Genomic DNA, 18603 nt, shown 5'->3' with positions numbered 1-18603 from the left:
GTGAAAGTCATGTATTATAAAGAAATCATAAATAAACATTGGTTTACCTCTCTCAATTTCTCTCGCTCACGCTCCCTCTCAGCAATACGTTTGCGCCTCTCTTCCTCTTCCTTAAGAGCATTTTGTGTTTCTGTTCTTAGTTTATCATCTTTAAGAATCTTTCGAATTTTCTTTCTGCCTTTTCCAGGAGACTTGGAATCGTCATTTTCATCTTCTTCTTCTTCCTCTTCCTCTTCGTCGTCGTCTTTATCTTCTTCTTCAGAATTACTCTATGAAATTTAAATGATCAGAGGTAAATACTACAAAGTTATCCAGCTTATCTATTTCATATTCCAAAAACTAATATACCAAGAAAAGGTGGAAAATCTTCAGAACTATACTTTGCAATAAAAAAAAGAGTACAAAAAAACAACCCAAAAAAGGGGGCAAAGGACTGGAACAGACATTTCTCCAAAGAAGATATAGAAATGTCCAATAAGCACATGAAAAGATGCTCAACATCACTTGTCATTAGGAAAATTTAAATCAAAAACACAGATGAGATACTACCTCACACGCATTAGGATGGCTATTAAAACAAAAAGAAAGAAAATAACAAGTGCTGGTGACGATGTAGAGAAATTGGAAGCCTGGTGCATTGGGAAAACAGTATGACAGCTTCTCGAAAAGTTAAACATAGAATTACCATAGGATCTGGCAATTCCACTTCTCAGATTATAACCAAAAAAATTAAAAGCAGAGACTCAAACAGATATTTGTACACCCACGTTCACAGCAGCATTATTCAAGATAGCCAAAGGTGGAAACAACCCAAATGCCCATTAACAGACGAATGGATAAACACAATGTGATATATACATACAATGGAATACTATCCAGCCTTAACAAAAAGGAAATTCTGATAAATGCTACAACATGGATGAACCTTGAAAACATTATGTCAATGAAATAAGCCAGACACAAAAGGACAAATGTTGTTTGACTCCACTTACACGAGGTACCTAAAATAGGCAAATTCATAGACACAGAAATTAGAACAGAGGTTATGAGGGGATGGAGGTAGGCGGAAATGGGGAGTTACAGTTTAATAGGTACAGTTTCCAATTGTGAATGTAATTAAGGCCACTGAATGGCACACTCAGAAATGCTTAAAACATTCATTTAAAAAAAATGACCCCCCCCACCACAAAAGAGAATAGTGTTGACAGAACAAAACACGTTACACAGAACATGTACTTTGCATAATTCTGCTTATATATAAGAAACTCAAATTAACTAACTTCATTGCTAGAAGAAATTTATTCACGAGTCATTTCTCAGTATAAAATGCTTTATGTCTTCAAAAATAGAACACTTCACATCAGTTCTATAGCCCTAAGAATGTAAAGTAATGAATTAGAACAGCTTAAAATTTCCATTAGATTTAGTTAGGGAACAGAAAAAATTTGATAGTATGACAAAATTAATTCTTGTGCATATTTATACATTCAATAAGTCAATCTTTCCACAGAAGTGTAAAATGTAAATAAACCAGTAAAATTCAACTAATGAATAGAACGCAGAAGAGGTAATAACATATTTACTATGGTCTACTGTACCAGTTATAATTCAAGCACACGGTAAATGTCATTGCTACCTTGTTTTCACTGGATGAATCTTCTTGAACCTTAATCCGTCGCCTTTTCTTTTTCTGTTTATAACTCCGTTGATTTTCTTCCATCTCTGCTTTCTTGGCAGACCTAAAGAACATTTACAATGCAAAATAAAACACTTCATGACGAATTTCCTTAAATAAATTATGTACTGGGCCAGCCCCGTGGCTTAGCGGTTAAGTGCACACGCTCCGCTGCTGGCGGCCTGGGTTCGGATCCCGGGTGCGCACTGACGCACCGCTTCTCCGGCCATGCTGAGGCTGCGTCCCACGTATAGCAACTAGAAGGATGTGCAGCTATGACGTACAACTATCTACTGGGGCTTTGGGGGGAAAGAATAAATAAATAAATAAAATTATAAAAAAAAAATTATGTACTATTTTAGAACTGCTTTACCTTTGTGTACGTTCCTAAAAAAGATAGAGGAAAACAAAAAGCAAAAACGTTTCACTAGGTTCAAAAAGGATAACCCTTGATTCTGATTCAATGATCAACATTTTACGTTATTCAGAGGGGAGGTCTGGTGTGTAAGTAATAACATGGATAAAGGGCCTTTAGAAATATAAATGGCCAATACACATATAAAAAATATTCACCATCTCTAAAAAAAAAAAGGAGATTATAAAAGTTGGATACTATTTTCTTCATATCAGCTCACATAAACTTAAAAAAAAACATTCAACCACTTTTGTTGAGAAAGTACTTCCGGGCTTAGAAATTGGTACACAAAGTTATATTAATCAAGACAGTATGTTCCTGGCATAAAAAATAGACATACAGATGAATGGAAGAGAAATGAGAGTCTAGAAATAAAACTTTACATTTTAGTCAACTGATTTTCCACATGAGTGTCAAGACAATTCAATAGGGGAAAAAATAGTCTTTTCAACAAATGGTACCAAGACAACTGAATATCTACATGCAGAAGAATGAAGCTGGACCCTTATTTTGCACCATATACAAAAATTAATGCACAATGGATGAAAGTCCCCCTAAGATATATGGTGTAGCTAACAAACTGCTCATAGTTTTATTGTTGAAAGAGTGAGGAAATGGCTATTTACATATTCTGCTAGGGGGAGAAAAATTTGACTTCTATAGGACAGTGTGAAAATACGTATGACAGGTCTTAAAATTGTACACCTTTGACCTAACAATGTCACTTTTAGAAATTCACTCTAAGGAAGTAATCAGACAAGTGTGTGAATACAGATACATATGCATGTATATGAATGATATATGTATACATGTATATATATTACAAGAGTATTGTAATAAAAATATTTATCTATCTCTATATGTGTGAGTATGTGTGTATGTGTGAGTATGCAAATATTTTTATCACAATAGCATTTACAGTAGAAAATATTGAGAACCATCTAAACATACAAAACTAGAAGCTTACTAAAATAAAATTTCATAGAGGTTATAGGAAAAAAAGGATCAAAGTCCTAGATATAAGAGCTAAAACTATAAAAACTTGTCAAAGAAAACACAGCCATAAATCTTTGTGACCTTGGATCAGGCAACGGATTCTTAAATGTGACACCAAAAGCACAAGTAACCAAAGGAAAAATATAAATAAACTGGACTTCATCAAAATTTAAAACTTTTGTGCATGAATGGATACTATCAAGAAAGGGAAAAGATAACCCAGAATGGGAGAAAATATTCACAAATCATACATCTGACATGAGTCTTGTATCCAGAATATATAAAGAACTGTTAGAAATCAACAGCAAAAAGACAATTCAGTTAAAAATGGGGAAAAGAATTTTGATAGATGTTTCTCCAAAGAAGATATACAAATGGCCAGTAAACACATGAAAAAATGCTCAACATCCTCAGTCATTTGGGAAAAGCAAATCAAAATTGCTATGAGATGCCACCACACACCCACTAGGTTGGCTATAATCCAAAGAACAAAAATGAGAAATGTTGGTGAGGATGTGGAGAAATTGGAACCCTATGCATTGCTGGCGGGAATATAAAATGGTGAGCCACTGTGGAAAACAGCTCGGCAGTTCCTTAGAAAGTTAAGCATAGTGTTACCATATTACCCAACAATTCCACTCATAGGTATACTCCTATGAATGCATATGAAAACATATGACTATGCAAAAATTGTATAGAAACGTACATAGCAGCATTATTCACAATAGCCAAAAAGTGGAAACAACCCAAATGTCCATCAACAGACGAATGGATAAACAAAATGTGGTTTTATCCATAAAATGGAATGTTACTCCGCCATTAAAAGTGAGGCAGTAGCCAAGTGACCCCAGCAAGACAGCAGACCAGGAAGCTCCAGACTCTTGTTCTCCCACAAAAACACAGGATAAACAATAACATATGGTAAAAACTAACTTTGTGACAACTCTAGAAACCAGTTAAGAAACTGCAGCAACCAAGTGAACACCTAACCAAGAGTCACACAAAATGGTAGGAAATTTCATAGTGATTCCGCTCACGTTTGCCCTATCTCCCCCACTCAGCTCAGTGAAGTCAAACGGAAGCGCCTAATTCCCAGCTCCTGCCACAGGAAGGAAGGAAAAGAGTAGAACTTGCTTGCAACCTTCTGCCTTGTCTGAGGGCTGCCCAGGGGACAGGATTCTGTCTCATCTAACTCACAGCACATGAAAAGATGCACAACATCACTAACCATTAGGGAAAATACAAATCAAAACCACGATGAGATACCACCTCACACTCATTAGGATGGTTAGTATCAATTAAAAAAAAAAAAAAAACAAACCCAGAAAATAACAAGTATTGGTGAGGATGTGGAGAAAGTAGAACTCTTGTGTACTGTTGTTGAGAATGTAAAATGGTGCAGCCACTATGAAAAAGAGTGTAACAGTTCCTTAAAGAGTTAAACATAGAATTACCACAGCATCCAGCAATTCCACTTCTGGGTATATAACCAAAAGAAATGGAAGTAGGTACTTGAATAGGTATTTGGACAGCCACGTTCATAGCAGCATTATTCACACTAGCCAAAAGGTGGAAGCAATCCAAGTGTCCACTGATGGACGAACAAATAAACAAAACGTGGTGTATACATACAATGGAACATAATTCAGCCTTAAAAAAAAAGGAAATTCTGATACATGCTGCAACATGTATAAAGCTGAAGAACGCTATCCTAAGTGAAATAAGCCAGCCACAAAAAGCAAGCAAATACTGTATGATTCCACTTATATGAGGCACCTATAGTAGTCAAATTCATAGAGACAGAAAGTAGAATGGTAGATGCCAGGGGCTGGGGAGAAGGGGGAATAGGAAGTTACTGTTTAAAGTAACTGTCTAAAGACTTGCAGTTTTGCAAGATGGAACGAGTTACAGGGATTGGTTGCAGAACAACGTGAACGTACTTAACACTACTGAACTGTACACTGAGTGGATGAGATGGTAAATTTTACGTTACGTGTATTCTACCACCATTACGAAAATCATTAACGAAGGAATAAAGTACTGATAGAATCTACAGCATGGATGAACCTCGAAAACACTATGCTAACTGAAAGAATCCATTCACAAAAACCACATATTGTATGAATCCATTCATATGAAACGTCCAGAATAGGCAAATCCATACACAAAGTAGATTAGTTTTTGCCAGGGGATGGGGGATAGGAAGAATGTGAAATGACTGCTAATGGGTACAGGGCTTCTTTCTGGCGTGATGGAAATGTTCTGAAATTGGATAGTGGTGGTTGTTGCACAACCTAGTGACTATTCTAAAAACCATCATTAAAATGGTGAAATTTATATTATGTGAATTCTATCTCAGTTTTAAAAAATTCTCATCGTATCCTATTGTGATTTTTTATTTTCTTAAAGTGCCATATGTTGCTACACTCTAGGCACAATTCTTGAGTAAGTAGTAATCTAAAAAAATCTCAAATGTTTCAAAATTTACAAGTGTACACACCTATGTAGACATACATATACACACTCACTAACACAAATAGATTGTCCATTTGATAAAATTGTAAAGGATCATATCATTCTGAAGGAGAAAAGTAAAAAATTCTGATTATGGTTAGTATCATCTAAAATACTATGCTAAGACGGAAGCAAAATTTTAAATAACTAGTAATCTACATCACTAGCTACGTGTATTGAGAGAACAAACACATTTTAACTTCTGTAATAACAGTAGTACTACTAAGACTAATAAAGAGCATTCATGGAGCACTTACTATTTGTCAAGTAGGTACTATTTTAAGCCATTTACATGCACCATCCCATTTAATGCCCACAATAATCAATACGGTAAGTACTATTGTAATCCCCTATTTCACAGATGAGGAAACCAAAGCACAGAGTACTCATACAAATAGAAAGTAGTAAAGCCAGGAGTCAGATTGAGGTAGCGTGTCTACGGAGCTTGTTATCTGATACTCTACATCTTCCCCCCATAACAACGAAAAATTACAGTCAAGAGTGTTTTTGAATGCTGAAAAGTCCACCTAGTTTAGAACATGTAATTCAACTATACATACATGTTTATATATATATTCTTTTAAATTAATAATTTTAACAATTAGTTTCAAATCAGAATATTAAATATTTTACTTAACTTTATTAGTAACAACAACTTTTCTACAAATAATTTAAAGCATGGTTCTACAGATTAATTCCTAAAATTTTTTGTGTGTGTGTGAGGAAGATCAGCCCCGAGCTAACATCCATGCCAATCCTCCTCTTTTTGCTGAGGAAGACTGGCCCTGAGCTAACATCCGTGCCCATCTTCCTCTGCTTTATGTGGGACGCCGCCACAGCATGGCCTGACAAGCGGTGCGTCGGTGCGCGCCCGGGATCCAACCCGGGCCGCCAGCAGCGGAGCACGCTCACTCAACCTCTACGCCATGGGGCTGGCCCTAATTCCTAAAATTTTTGAAAAATCAATGTAATATTTACCTTGTTCTCGGCCGTTGTTCATCTTCAGATTCACTAACTTCTTCACTAACTCCTGATTCCTGAAAATCAGAATCTTCAGAATCTTCACTGCTCACTGGAATAAAAGAAATATTAAGTTATTAAATACTTTCCAATAGAAAGGAAATTCACTTAATTTGTCAATAACTTCACATTAAAACTTAGAGCATTGTGAGAAGAATATCTGTAGTATGGACATTAGTGGATATTGCATCATATAGTAGATTAGACCAGTTAATGTTTCGAATGGTACTTATAAAAATAATTCAAATGTATTCCAACTACGATTATAAAACTATAAGATTAAGTTATGAGTATTAAGCTATGAGTACTAAATTAAGATATGAGTATTATTTGTACACGAATTAACAAAATGATAATTTACCTGTCAATAAAATATATTAGTCATTACCAAAGGTAAATAAACTAAAAAGAATTCTGGTTATTCAAAACAAGCCAAGTAGGCTGGCCAAGATGGAGTAAGAGTGACTACAGGCTCTCTCTGCCATTTATGACAACTAAAAACTGTGGACAGAACACATGAAGAAACAATGTAAGGACTCTGAAAAGCAAACAATAGCAGGCAGACTGGGGACTGAAATCAAAACTTGAATAATGATCCCTATAAAATTAGGGGGTTGTGAGTGGTGGCGGTGAGTATCATGGTTTTTTTTCCCTCCTTTCTTTCCTGGTTTTGACAGAAAGGCAGGCTGAATGCCAAAACTACGCAGAGGGTGCTAACAGCAAAACTCTGGGAGAACTCCATTTCTAGCCACAGCACTGAGAAAAAGGAGCTGGGCCCTGCAGATCACGAGAATATAAGGGGAATTTCCGATGTTACTTTTTCTCTCCAAAATTGCCACTATGATACAGGCACCTAAAACTCCAGAAGAATACCCATCTCCTGTCCAAAGGAATCCAGGCAGGGAAAATACAAGATGAGCCCGGAATATGTCGTGGGTGCCAGAAAGTAAAGCAATGCTCCAAAAATGATGGGGGCGTATTCAAAGGACACGTGATCCAATTTGAAGGAGCTCCCAATAGCCAAAGCCGGAACGATTTTGAGCAACAAAATGAACAACTGGATTATAACTCATAGAATAAAATAAATATCTCTCAGTCCATATTAATATAAGTAAAGGGATAGGTAAATAAATAGGGGAAAACAGACAACTCTTCGTTACAATTACTAAATGTAGAGGGAACGAAAGAAAGAAAATCACCACTAGGCAAACATCATAGTAATAACTGTTTCAGGCAAGATGGATGCTAAAATTAGTGGGCTTAAATATGATGAGAAACTGGATATTTGCATAGTCTCCAAGTATCTCTCCACAAGATATTCACTAAATATGAATAGGAAAATAGTCTTTTTAACAGTGGAAAAACCCAGCGGACACCAAGTTAACCAAGTAATCAAGGTTAACGTTACCAGTAATAAGACATCCTGTCGTCATACACCCTTGGGATGACACACTGAGAAGGATTCAATGTCACTTTTGAGGTATTCTTGTCAAAATGCATAATAACCTCAATGTAATCATGAGAAAACATTAGACAAATACATACACATGGACAGTCTGAAAAATAAATGATCAACACCCTTCAAAAGTGTCAAAGCCATGAAAGAAAAGACGGAGGAACTGTCACAGATTGGAGCAGATTAAGGAGACATTACAATTGAATGCAATGTGGGATCCTAGATCGCATTCTGGAGCAGAAAAAGATCATTAGTGGGAAAAGTAATGATAACAAAATCACATCTATCGTTTACTTCAGAGGTCAGAAAATATTTTATGTAAAAAGTCTCATAGTAAATGTTTTCAACTCTGTAGGCTATATGGTCTCTGGTGCAACTACAGTACTCAGCTCTACTCAACTTGACCATTGTAAACACATGAAAGCAGTAACTGAGTTAAGTATGAATGTGATCCAATAAAACTTAATTTACAAAAATAGGCAGAAGGTCGGATCTTAGCCGGATGTTAGCCTACAAGTGTAGTTTGCCAACCCCTGGTTTAGTTAATAGTATCATATCAATGTTAATTTCTTGGTTTGATTATTGTACTATAATAAGTACAAGGTGTCAAATTAGGGAAGCTGGGTGAAAGGCATAGAGGAACTCCACTATATCTGAAACATTTCTGTAAATCTAAAATTATTTCAAAATAAAAAACATTTTAAAAGATCTATCCTTGGGGCCTGCCCAGTGGCGTAGTGGTTAAGTTCATGCCCTCTGCTTTGGCGGCCCAGCATTCGTGGGTTTGGATCCCAGGCACAGACCTACATACCAGTGGTCAAGCCATGCTGTGGTGGCGTCCCACATACAAAATAGAGGAAGACTGGCACGGATGTTAGCTCAGGGACAATCTTCTTCAAGCAAAAAGAGGAGGATTGGCAACAGATGTTAGCTCAGGGCCAATCTTGCTCACCAAAAAAATAAATAAATAAAAATAAAATCATGGGTGAACATAAATACTATAAAAAATTGCTATGAGAGGAGAGGGGAATGACGAGCTATTGTTTAATGAGTTTCAGTTTGGGATGATGAAAGACGTCTGGAGGCAGTGTTGATGGTTGCACAACAATGTGAATATACTTAATGCCACTGAATTGTACACTTAAAAATGGTTAAAATTTTCTAATGTATATTTTACCACAATAAAAAAAAAATAGTAAAAAAAGAATTGCTAAGCAACTGGAAATCTGGGAGAACACGTGTGTCCACATGCACGCACATACAAATCCTGTGATTAAGGATAATTTTTAAAGCCTACTATTAACCTTTCACCAAACATTTTATTTTGAAAATTTTCAAAACCTACTAAAAATTTGAAATAATTGTTGAACACTTGTATCCCTCCTCCTAAAGTCATTTATTTTTAAGACTTTACCACATTTGCTTCATCTCTATCTATATACACACACTCGTTTTTGCACTGAACCATTTGAAATTAACTGCAGACATCATGACACTTGACCCTTAAGCATAAGGATATTGTTCTGCCTAACTAAATACCGTTATCACACTTGAGAAAAATAACGTCAATTTAATATCATCTAATATAAAGGCAATAGTTACTCTTTTTTTTTGGTGAGGAAGATTAGCCCTGGGCTAACATCTGTTGCCAATCTTCCTCTTTTTGTTGAGGAATAGCGGCTCTGAGCTAACATCTGTGCCCATCTCCCTCTATTTTGTATGTGGGTGCCCCCACAACACGGCATGATGAGTGGTGCGTCGGTCCGTGCCCAGGATTTGAACCTGCGAACCCGGGGTTGTCGAAGCCGAGCACGTGAACTTAACCGCTACACCACCGGGCCAGCCCCAATAACTACATTTTTAAATTAGCATCAAAATAACTTTTATAACTTTTTTCAAATTTAGGTGAAAATTAAAGTTCACATGCTGCACTTGATTTAATAAGCTATTCTCTTTTGATTTCTCCCCATCACCCAACTCAAGTTTCCAGACAATATAGGAACACCAGAGTTTGCAAATCTTGGGAAGTCCTGCAACTTCAAATGGAGCATCAATCACTATGATCATAATCTGTATCAGAAACATAAATAGGTTGGGATTTTAATCTCTCCTACACAAACAAACAAACAAAAAACCACTTGGGTAATAAATTAGTCAGAGAAGAGCACAGTGAAACCATAGGTTGCAGAAAACTTGGGTTTCAAAAAAGCATTTCAAATGTAATTGTGCCCACTAAAGGATTCTATACCCTGAGCTGAGCCTGGGAGGCATAATCAATATTTCTCCTTTTGTTGAAGATGCACAGGAATTCATGTTGTTATGTAACCTGCTAAATCACTCCGTTCCTTTATACTCTGAAAGACAAGCCTGTAGTCATACTGCAAAGAAATTTATAAGATAGGCATTCACAAAATGATGTACTATTATTTGTTTATTAACATGAAAACGTCCATAACATATTAAGTGTGTGGGGGGGAAGGACTTTCTCCTCCTCTTCTTTAATGGATAACTGCTACTCCATAGCCCTTTAAATGTTTAGGATTCCAAGATTCTTTCCTTGGCCCTCCATTTGCACCACGTTACAGCTCCACTGGGCAAACTCAACTGTTTTTGTGGTATTATACATATACCACAACAACTCCAAAAACCTGACAGTCATCCTAGACTTTTCTCTCTCTTATCAGTTAATAAGGCCTAACAGTTCAGTCTCTTATATGATTCAAGTCAACCCTCCTCTTCTCCAACAAACGGCACTTGGCATCATCTATAGCAATATCCTCCAAAGATTCAAAGCTTTCAGTCTCACAGAAGAGTAGGTAACTAATCTGATCATATTACATCCTTGGTTACAAGTTTTCGATGGGAAAAATGAGTGGTTGTGCTGAGGTTGTGATTCTTGAGTGCTAGTAATGAACGTCATGTGCCTTTATCTAGGTGCCTGGCATGTTCATTAAGTTGTCCACTTAGGAAGTGCGCGTTTCTCTGTATGTATAGTATACCTCAAATAAAAACTGTTTTAAAAGAGTGGTGGCACTCCCCTGTGGATATACCAAAAATTAAATTGTACACTGTAAATTGTATGGTTTGTGAATTATATCTCAATACAGCTATGATATAAAAAATAAAAATAACTTCCAAAAATTAAAAAATAAACCTTTCAATGGCTCTCCAGCCTATAGAGCCTATTGTACTTCTCAGACACTTTCAAAAATGCTTTGCTATTCCTAGTGGCAAAGAAGAGTTAATCTGCTCTCCAGGAGTTGGGTAGTACAAACCTCAGAATTTGTCCCTAGGAAGCAAAACACATTCCTTGAACTTTTTGTTAGCCAAAATTCTAAGGCAAATTTCACATTTAATTGCCCGATATACATGTGATTACTTAAAATAAGAACACTCTCCCCCAACGCTCAAGTAAAATGGACACACCAAAGAGATGTACCATGTTTACCCTACAGCCTCATGTACCCTTGGGTCCACTGCCAAGTACTCCAGTTTGAGAAACACAGGTTTACAAGGGTCTCCGGTATCTGGTCTCTGTCTTATTGGCCCAGCCTCATTTCCTGTTGTTCCTTTCCCTATCCCCTCCTATGGTCCAGCTATATCATATTAATTGCATCCCCTCTGCCACGTGCCAAACATTTTGCAGAGGCTTTTATAAATTTTTTCCTGCTTGTTATTATAAATCTTCACAACACATCTACCTGCTCCCCATTTACAACTTGGTCTGCTGAGTGAAACTCTTTATCTTTGTGAAGTCTTCTCTGGGGATAAGCCCCATCCCCCAAGAAGCTAAAGAAATCCTCCTTTGTGCCACACTATACAATACCTCCCTTATACGAGACATCCCTCAGGGTGCTATAATTTCTTATAATATTAATGTCAGTAATTCTTGCTAAACCAGTGACTGCCAAATCTGCCTACATAGCAGAATCATATCAGAGATGCTTTTAAAATATGTGGATACCTAGGTGCCACCACCATCAATTATGCTGTAATTGGCTTGGGATGAAGCCCTGTCACAGGTGTATTTTATTTTATTTTATTTTATTTATTTTTTGTGTGTTTGAGGAAGATGAGCCCTGAGCTAACATCCATGCCAATCCTCCTCTTTTTGCTGAGGAAGACCAGCCCCGAGCTAACATCTATTGCCAATCCTCCTCCTTTTTTTTTCCCCCAAAGCCCCAGTAGATAGTTGCATGTCATGGTTGCACATCCTTCTAGTTGCTGCACGTGGGACGCTGCCTCAGCATGGCCGGACAAGCGGTGCATCCGTGCGCGCCTGGGATCCGAACCCGGGCCGCCAGTAGCGGAGCGCGCGCACTTAACGGCTAAGCCACGGGGCCGGCCCCTCACAGGTGTATTTTAAAATCCCCCAAGTGACCTGCGTGTGTAACCAGGTTGAAAACCGCCACACAAGACAATGATTTCCTTATTCATTTTGTATCCTCAATGTTTACCAGGATGGTGGAAACGTATCAGCATTCAATGCAGACAGATTCAGACTTTTAATGTAATGACAATTTAATCTGACTACATACAAGTTTTGCCTATAAGCTTGCACACATCTACCCAAATTAACTGCATCTTCTATCTTTCCTTAGGAAACCATTATTTCTTCCTGCAGTTATACGCAATATTTTCTACATAGCTTTTAGGTATATTTTATTTACTGCCATATTTATTTATCTTTTTAATCTAAATGACTACGAAAGATTAAAAATACACTTTGTGTCATCTCTCAAGTTTCTGGGTTATCTTCCAACTCTAAATACTTTATTTCACTCTCACGTAAGAGAACAGTTGTCGCCAATGTGCGGATATTCACTTAACATAGGCGGTCAATTGTTGGAACAGTGATACTTAAATTTCATTACTATAATTAGTTTATAAAACCGCTATGTTCCTTACATTCAGAATTAAAATGTCTTACCCTTCCTTCTATTTCTGCCTTTGGCTTCTTTGTGCTCTTTAGGCTTCATCTTGTTTTCTTCTCCAGATTCCCCATCACTCACAGTCAGTTTGTGCCTCAAAAGCCTATGTCTGTATCTCGGCTTCTTAGATTCTTCAGAATCTGAATCTGATTCAGAATTGACTTGATTTTTTCCTTCTAAATAGAAAAAATAAATCAGTAAAACCTTCATTTTTCCTTTAAAATGTTTTGTAAAACTCTTGTTTTTTTTGACAATTATCATGATTTATGAAAAAGATCAGAGCTGTGCATTTACCTTGGTGATACCAGGCAATCTCATACATCAGACTTGATGTATTACTATTATTAAATACTGATTAAATACCACCAATACACATTGCATATTTTTTAAAAGGTGAAAAATGTTTTGCTTTAAAAGTCGTCTGTTTATTCTCAGTAACTCACAAAACATGGACAATTATTACCGGATACTCAAAAGGAGTAAAGGTAGTAAAGTTTTAAACATTTTAATAAACTTCAAATACATGTAGTAAGAGATTTCATGGTCAAATAATCTTCAAAGACTGAATTGATCCAACAACCAAATTATGACATCCTATACTTCCCTCTGGGGAGCTCACCCTCATCTCCTGGGTTTTCTTCACTGTGTTTTCCAGTTCTTTTTTTCCCTTCCTCTGGTTCATCATCTGAAGACCCATCCTCATCAGAGGAAAGATTGGCTTTAATTTCTTCTAAAAGCATCTTCTTGGCAATTCTTGAGAGTAAAAAGACAATAAAAAACTATATATTTGGTGGTGAAGTATAACAATTTAAAAACAAAAAAAAAGAACTCTCTATATCGAAACAGAAATAAATGTGTCGATAGATTTTATATTATAAATAAAAGACTACCAAAACCATGTTTTAACCTAAGCTACCCACCAAAACTTTTCAAAATGCTCTTAGCACTGATTTTTTTCCCTATTCTATACAATTCTGCATTATACTGAAACAATCTCAGGGATATTTCTACTAATTATTTTGACCAATTACAACTTTATGCTGGATAACCTTCCAATCCTATACTTGCTCTGCTGCCATCACTCAACAACTACAAATCAGACAGGCCCACAACAGTAAATCAACTTATTCAGATAGACAGCATTCCAAGACAAAACTCCACATGAGAGGCTTTATTCAAGAACACAACATATTCTTAGAAAATCAGTGTGCAATGAACCACTTTATCGTGAAACAGAGCCTCAAACTGGTGGATAATATTTTTGGCCCTTAAATTTCAACTTACTCCATAAATTATGTTAACCAAATGAAAGCACACACCAAACAATAAGTATTGAAGCAATCTGAAATCCCTAGTAATATTCAAGCTAGGGCAGAGAAGAGAAAGGACATGAGTGCTATTAATTAATTACACACATGGGAAAAGAACACAAATCACCATAAGTGAGTTTTCACTTTCCAAAAAAGTACATAGTGCAGTAGCCTCACTCACTTCAAAATTTCTCAAGACGCTCTTCAAAGACCAATTTACTAATGGAAAAATCAACTGCTAAAAGCATGAGAAAATACTTCTTTAATACCATATTATGTTAAAATAAAATATATTCCTAATAAATTTCCATGTTTGCACTAAAGGAAGACTTCTGAAAATGTACGATAAAAGCAATCACGCAGCTTTTGTGCAAGGGGAGATGTTTTGCACCTGAGTGTCCAAATTAGATATGGATATAAATTCATAATTCACAGTAACAAAGGAATACCTTATAAAAAGGTTCAAAAGGAAGGTGGCATGATTCTCAGCTTTCCGTGAACTAACCTCTATGAGATAAACATGCACTGTGCAGTCAAGATTGACCCTCTAGCTCAGTCAAAAACTTGCAGCTGGAATTATGGAACTTTTGTTATTTCTGGGTTCTTCTTTGGATAAGAAATATAAAGATATTTCTTAACATGCACTCACACTTCAGTCAAGAATTCATTCAATGGTAGGAGATGTTACTGCATGTTAATGCCTTCTTAATTTTGTTTGAAAGGTAGACTGTTCATTGCTATTTTCATTCAAAGATATATAGCAAAGACACCTAATCAAACAAAGGAAAATAGTTTGAAGCAGAATTACACGGCTTGTGCTGTCCCCCCCAAACAGATGGATCAGAGATATTTAGACAATGCAGAGAGTTACCAATTGCTAAAGGAAACCACAGATCAGTTTGCTTTCCTGAGGGTTTCCACCCTGATTTGTGTTTCAATAAAGTGGAGATTAGATCACTCCAATTCAAATCCAACTGGATTTGAGCTACTAAGTGTTTCTCTTAAACTTCGCAATTCGTGGTGCGCTGACTTGGATTGCAGACAGTAAACTTTTTAAAAATAGGGACTAACATAGGGTTGCCAACTTTTCATTTTGCCAAGAAAAACATTTAAACCAAAATATCACTTACTTTCACCATTTTATAAAATAAAGAATACTTCAACACATCCTCCAGAAATTAGGAAACAGTGTCAGAATAAAGGGTGGTTCTTTAAATTTAATAAAACCGTCTTTCTAGAAAAACTCTCTAAAATCATCTTTAATACACACTACATTGTCTTTTCCCATGGACAAGGAAAAACTTTCTCAAACCAATTTGGGTAAAACCACTGTCTTGGAATGAATAAATGCGTGCGTGCGTGCGCGTGTGTGTGTATAAATAATGTGAAGCACTGGATAGTAGATTACAAATACAAAAACATAGTTCACTTGTAGTTACAGGATCTTATATCACCATTTGGATGGTACCATGTAGTCAACAACAATACAATTTTTAATTTAGTTACTATAAAGGTTACCTCAATTCCCTGATTTCAGTTTGTATTTACAAGTTCAGAACAGTCTTAAATTCCATATTACCTGTAAAGACTTGGTTGCTAATTATAGGAAATCACATAATTTTTCTCCTTTCAAATTCTAGACTCCTAAGAGTATGTCTACCATATGGGAGGTCAAAATATGTAAACCTTCCTAATTCATACTCAAGTTCTGGATTGTCACGAAGAAACTAAGAAATACGATATACATGAGATAATAAGATACAATTCTATATCAAATAATAAATCACATAATAAATCATGGAAAATGAAATGAGATCCACACACTGAAGAGTTACATGCTTTTTCAACAACCGTCAGTAAGACCATAATACATAGAACAATCGCAGTCACTTTAGAAGCAGGAAAAACTACAAACTTCAGAGAATGGTCATTTTCCTCCAAATTCAAAATCATATACAGAGTAATGGAGACTCCCTAAGCTTTACCTCGCTAAGATACTTTAGGTTTGCCCTCTAACACCTTTTGACCAAAGGAAAACCTAACGGATAGCCATGTACATTAAGCCCTAAAAAGAATAATAAAGTGAAATCATTCTGCATAAAGTATGACTGACGGCCCAAGCCCAATATGTCAAAGACCCAGTGTATCATAAACCTAGCTTATCATATAACCTATACCCCAAAGTTAGAACTTAATTTGAAGGACCTAAGGGCTGAGGCTGACCTTCAACCTGAGCAGTCAGCAAACATGCTGAGGTGAGATGTGTCCCATTTACAAAGCCTGCTGTGAGATTCTTTAAGGGAAATTCCACTACCTTAACTCTTGAGTCACGGGCCACAGAGACTTCAAGGACATCATCACTTGAGAACCAGCTGAGGCTGGCAGGGCATCATTTTGGAGGCCTCGGCTGGACCCGTGCTGGTATGCATGTGTTGGATGTATAGTCATGATCCCTAGTTGATTCTGTTTGCTCTGAAGTTTCCTTTCTTGAGGCTTTCCAAGACGTTTCTGAGAAAATCATTCAGGCAACAAGGTACTGCCCCTGGAATCTCAATGCTCAATATTACATCTTGGGGCAGGTGTAGCATCCAAAGCAGTCACGACTCTATCAGAAGAATTAGAGGCACAGGCTGTGCCACTCTTGTGGCAGAAAACCCGGGCAGAGCCGGACGTAATGGAGCCACTCCTCCATTTTCCTGAAAGGGAGGGAAGGGAGAGGGGAAAAAAGCAAAACAATATGGGAGGGAGGGTAAAAACCCACAAACAAACCATGATCGAAACTCATGCATGAGAAAATACTAGAAACCCAAAACCCAAACAAGCTAAGTCTTCTAAATCACATAATGAATACCAAGATAATGCCCTATTACACCTTACACCTTCATCTATTAAAAGAAAGCAAAAATAATGTAAGGAATAAGCCCAACAATGCAAAGACGAACAAACAATCAGAAAAAAAAGAGAGAGAGAGAGAGCCAAGAAAGCCTCTAGTAATTCTGATCCTATCTAGAAAGGATATGAGTAATGTCTCTTGTTTAAGTGCTCAAACAGGAAAAGAAAGTAAACTGCCTCTTGCTGGTAGGTAAATCAGTTAAGTCAAAACGGTGAGTTTCTAAAAAAGGAGTGATCAAGAGAAGAATCTCTTGCACCAGGGAGCTGGAGAGAAACAGCCATTACAAGAGCCATACAAAATGTTAAGGCTGGAAGAACGGACCTTAGAGTCCAATTCTGTCATTTTACAGATGAGGAAACAGGCTTAGAGAGAGGAAATGGCTTGGCCAAAGAAACAAAGCTAGTTAGTGGCAAAGCCAGGAGTAGCACCTAAGATCCTGAATCCCAATTTGCTACTAACTTGACTATGTCAGTGCCACACTCTCCACTCATTCACTACTTCTATGCTAATGAGTGCTTGGGTGAACACCCTATAGTCACATTTTTAAAGATATCGTATTTCACTGATTTCCAATATATGTATTTGGCAATGAAAGAATTCAAGCTTTGATTGCTAAAGATTAAAGAAAAAAAGAGTTCTAAACATCTTTAGTCCAGTATGCTCCAACTCCAAAATGTACTGACAGGCCATTTCAGATACATTCTGCAATCTACTGTTTTATCTTTTAAGAGGTTCTGAAAACAGCTAAATAAAAGATATATTTTAGAAGGCCAAAATACTGTGCCTCCATACACAAAGATGAAAAAATGTCTTTTGTTTTTTTACATTTTCTGCATAATATCACAATAGAAAGATTAGTTAAAACAGAGAGTTCTGAATAAGACTGTAGGTTTAAATGCATGCCCTTTAGAGATACAACACTAAGTATAAAATGTCATACCACATTTAAAAGTTTGATATGTAAAACAATTCAAATGACCACAGCCAAAGAATGTTGGATAATTTTGTGAGAACAGTGTGGTGAACACATATCCTTCTAGTCGGATATGAGGCTTCGTTTTTTTGTTTTTTTTTTTTAAAGATTGTATTTATTTATTTATTTTTCCCTCCCAAAGCCCCAGTAGATAGTTGTATGTCATAGCTGCACATCCGTCTAGTTGCTGTATGTGGGACGTGGCCTCAGCATGGCCGGAGAAGCGGTGCATCGGTGCGCGCCCGGGATCCGAACCCAGGCCGCCAGCAGCGGAGCACGCGCACTTAACCGGTAAGCCACGGGGCCGACCCGAGGCTTCGTTTTAACAAATGTTATATACTTCAGGGTTAAGAATAAAAAATAAAAGATTTCATAGATTACTATGGAATTCCTCACCTTCAAAATCTGTATTAGTATTTT

At 36.7% G+C, this 18603-nt stretch overlaps 1 protein-coding gene across 1 annotated transcript; it reads right to left on the bottom strand.

Moving 5' to 3' along the window:
• Positions 1 to 14: 14 nt before the first annotated feature.
• Positions 15 to 13787, bottom strand: LOC131401164 (transcriptional regulator ATRX-like). The gene is made up of 5 exons (XM_058536227.1): positions 13627 to 13787; positions 13007 to 13183; positions 6579 to 6672; positions 1637 to 1739; positions 15 to 269 (listed from the first exon to the last, which is right to left on the bottom strand). Exons 1-5 carry the CDS (start codon positions 13745 to 13747, stop codon positions 15 to 17), a joined length of 750 nt encoding a protein of 249 aa, XP_058392210.1. The 5' UTR covers positions 13748 to 13787.
• Between the last annotated feature and the right edge of the window lie 4816 nt (positions 13788 to 18603).

This window comes from Diceros bicornis, chromosome X, assembly GCF_020826845.1.
Source record: "Diceros bicornis minor isolate mBicDic1 chromosome X, mDicBic1.mat.cur, whole genome shotgun sequence".
Classification (NCBI taxonomy): domain Eukaryota; kingdom Metazoa; phylum Chordata; class Mammalia; order Perissodactyla; family Rhinocerotidae; genus Diceros; species Diceros bicornis.
This window is presented reverse-complemented; position numbering and strand designations above follow the sequence as displayed.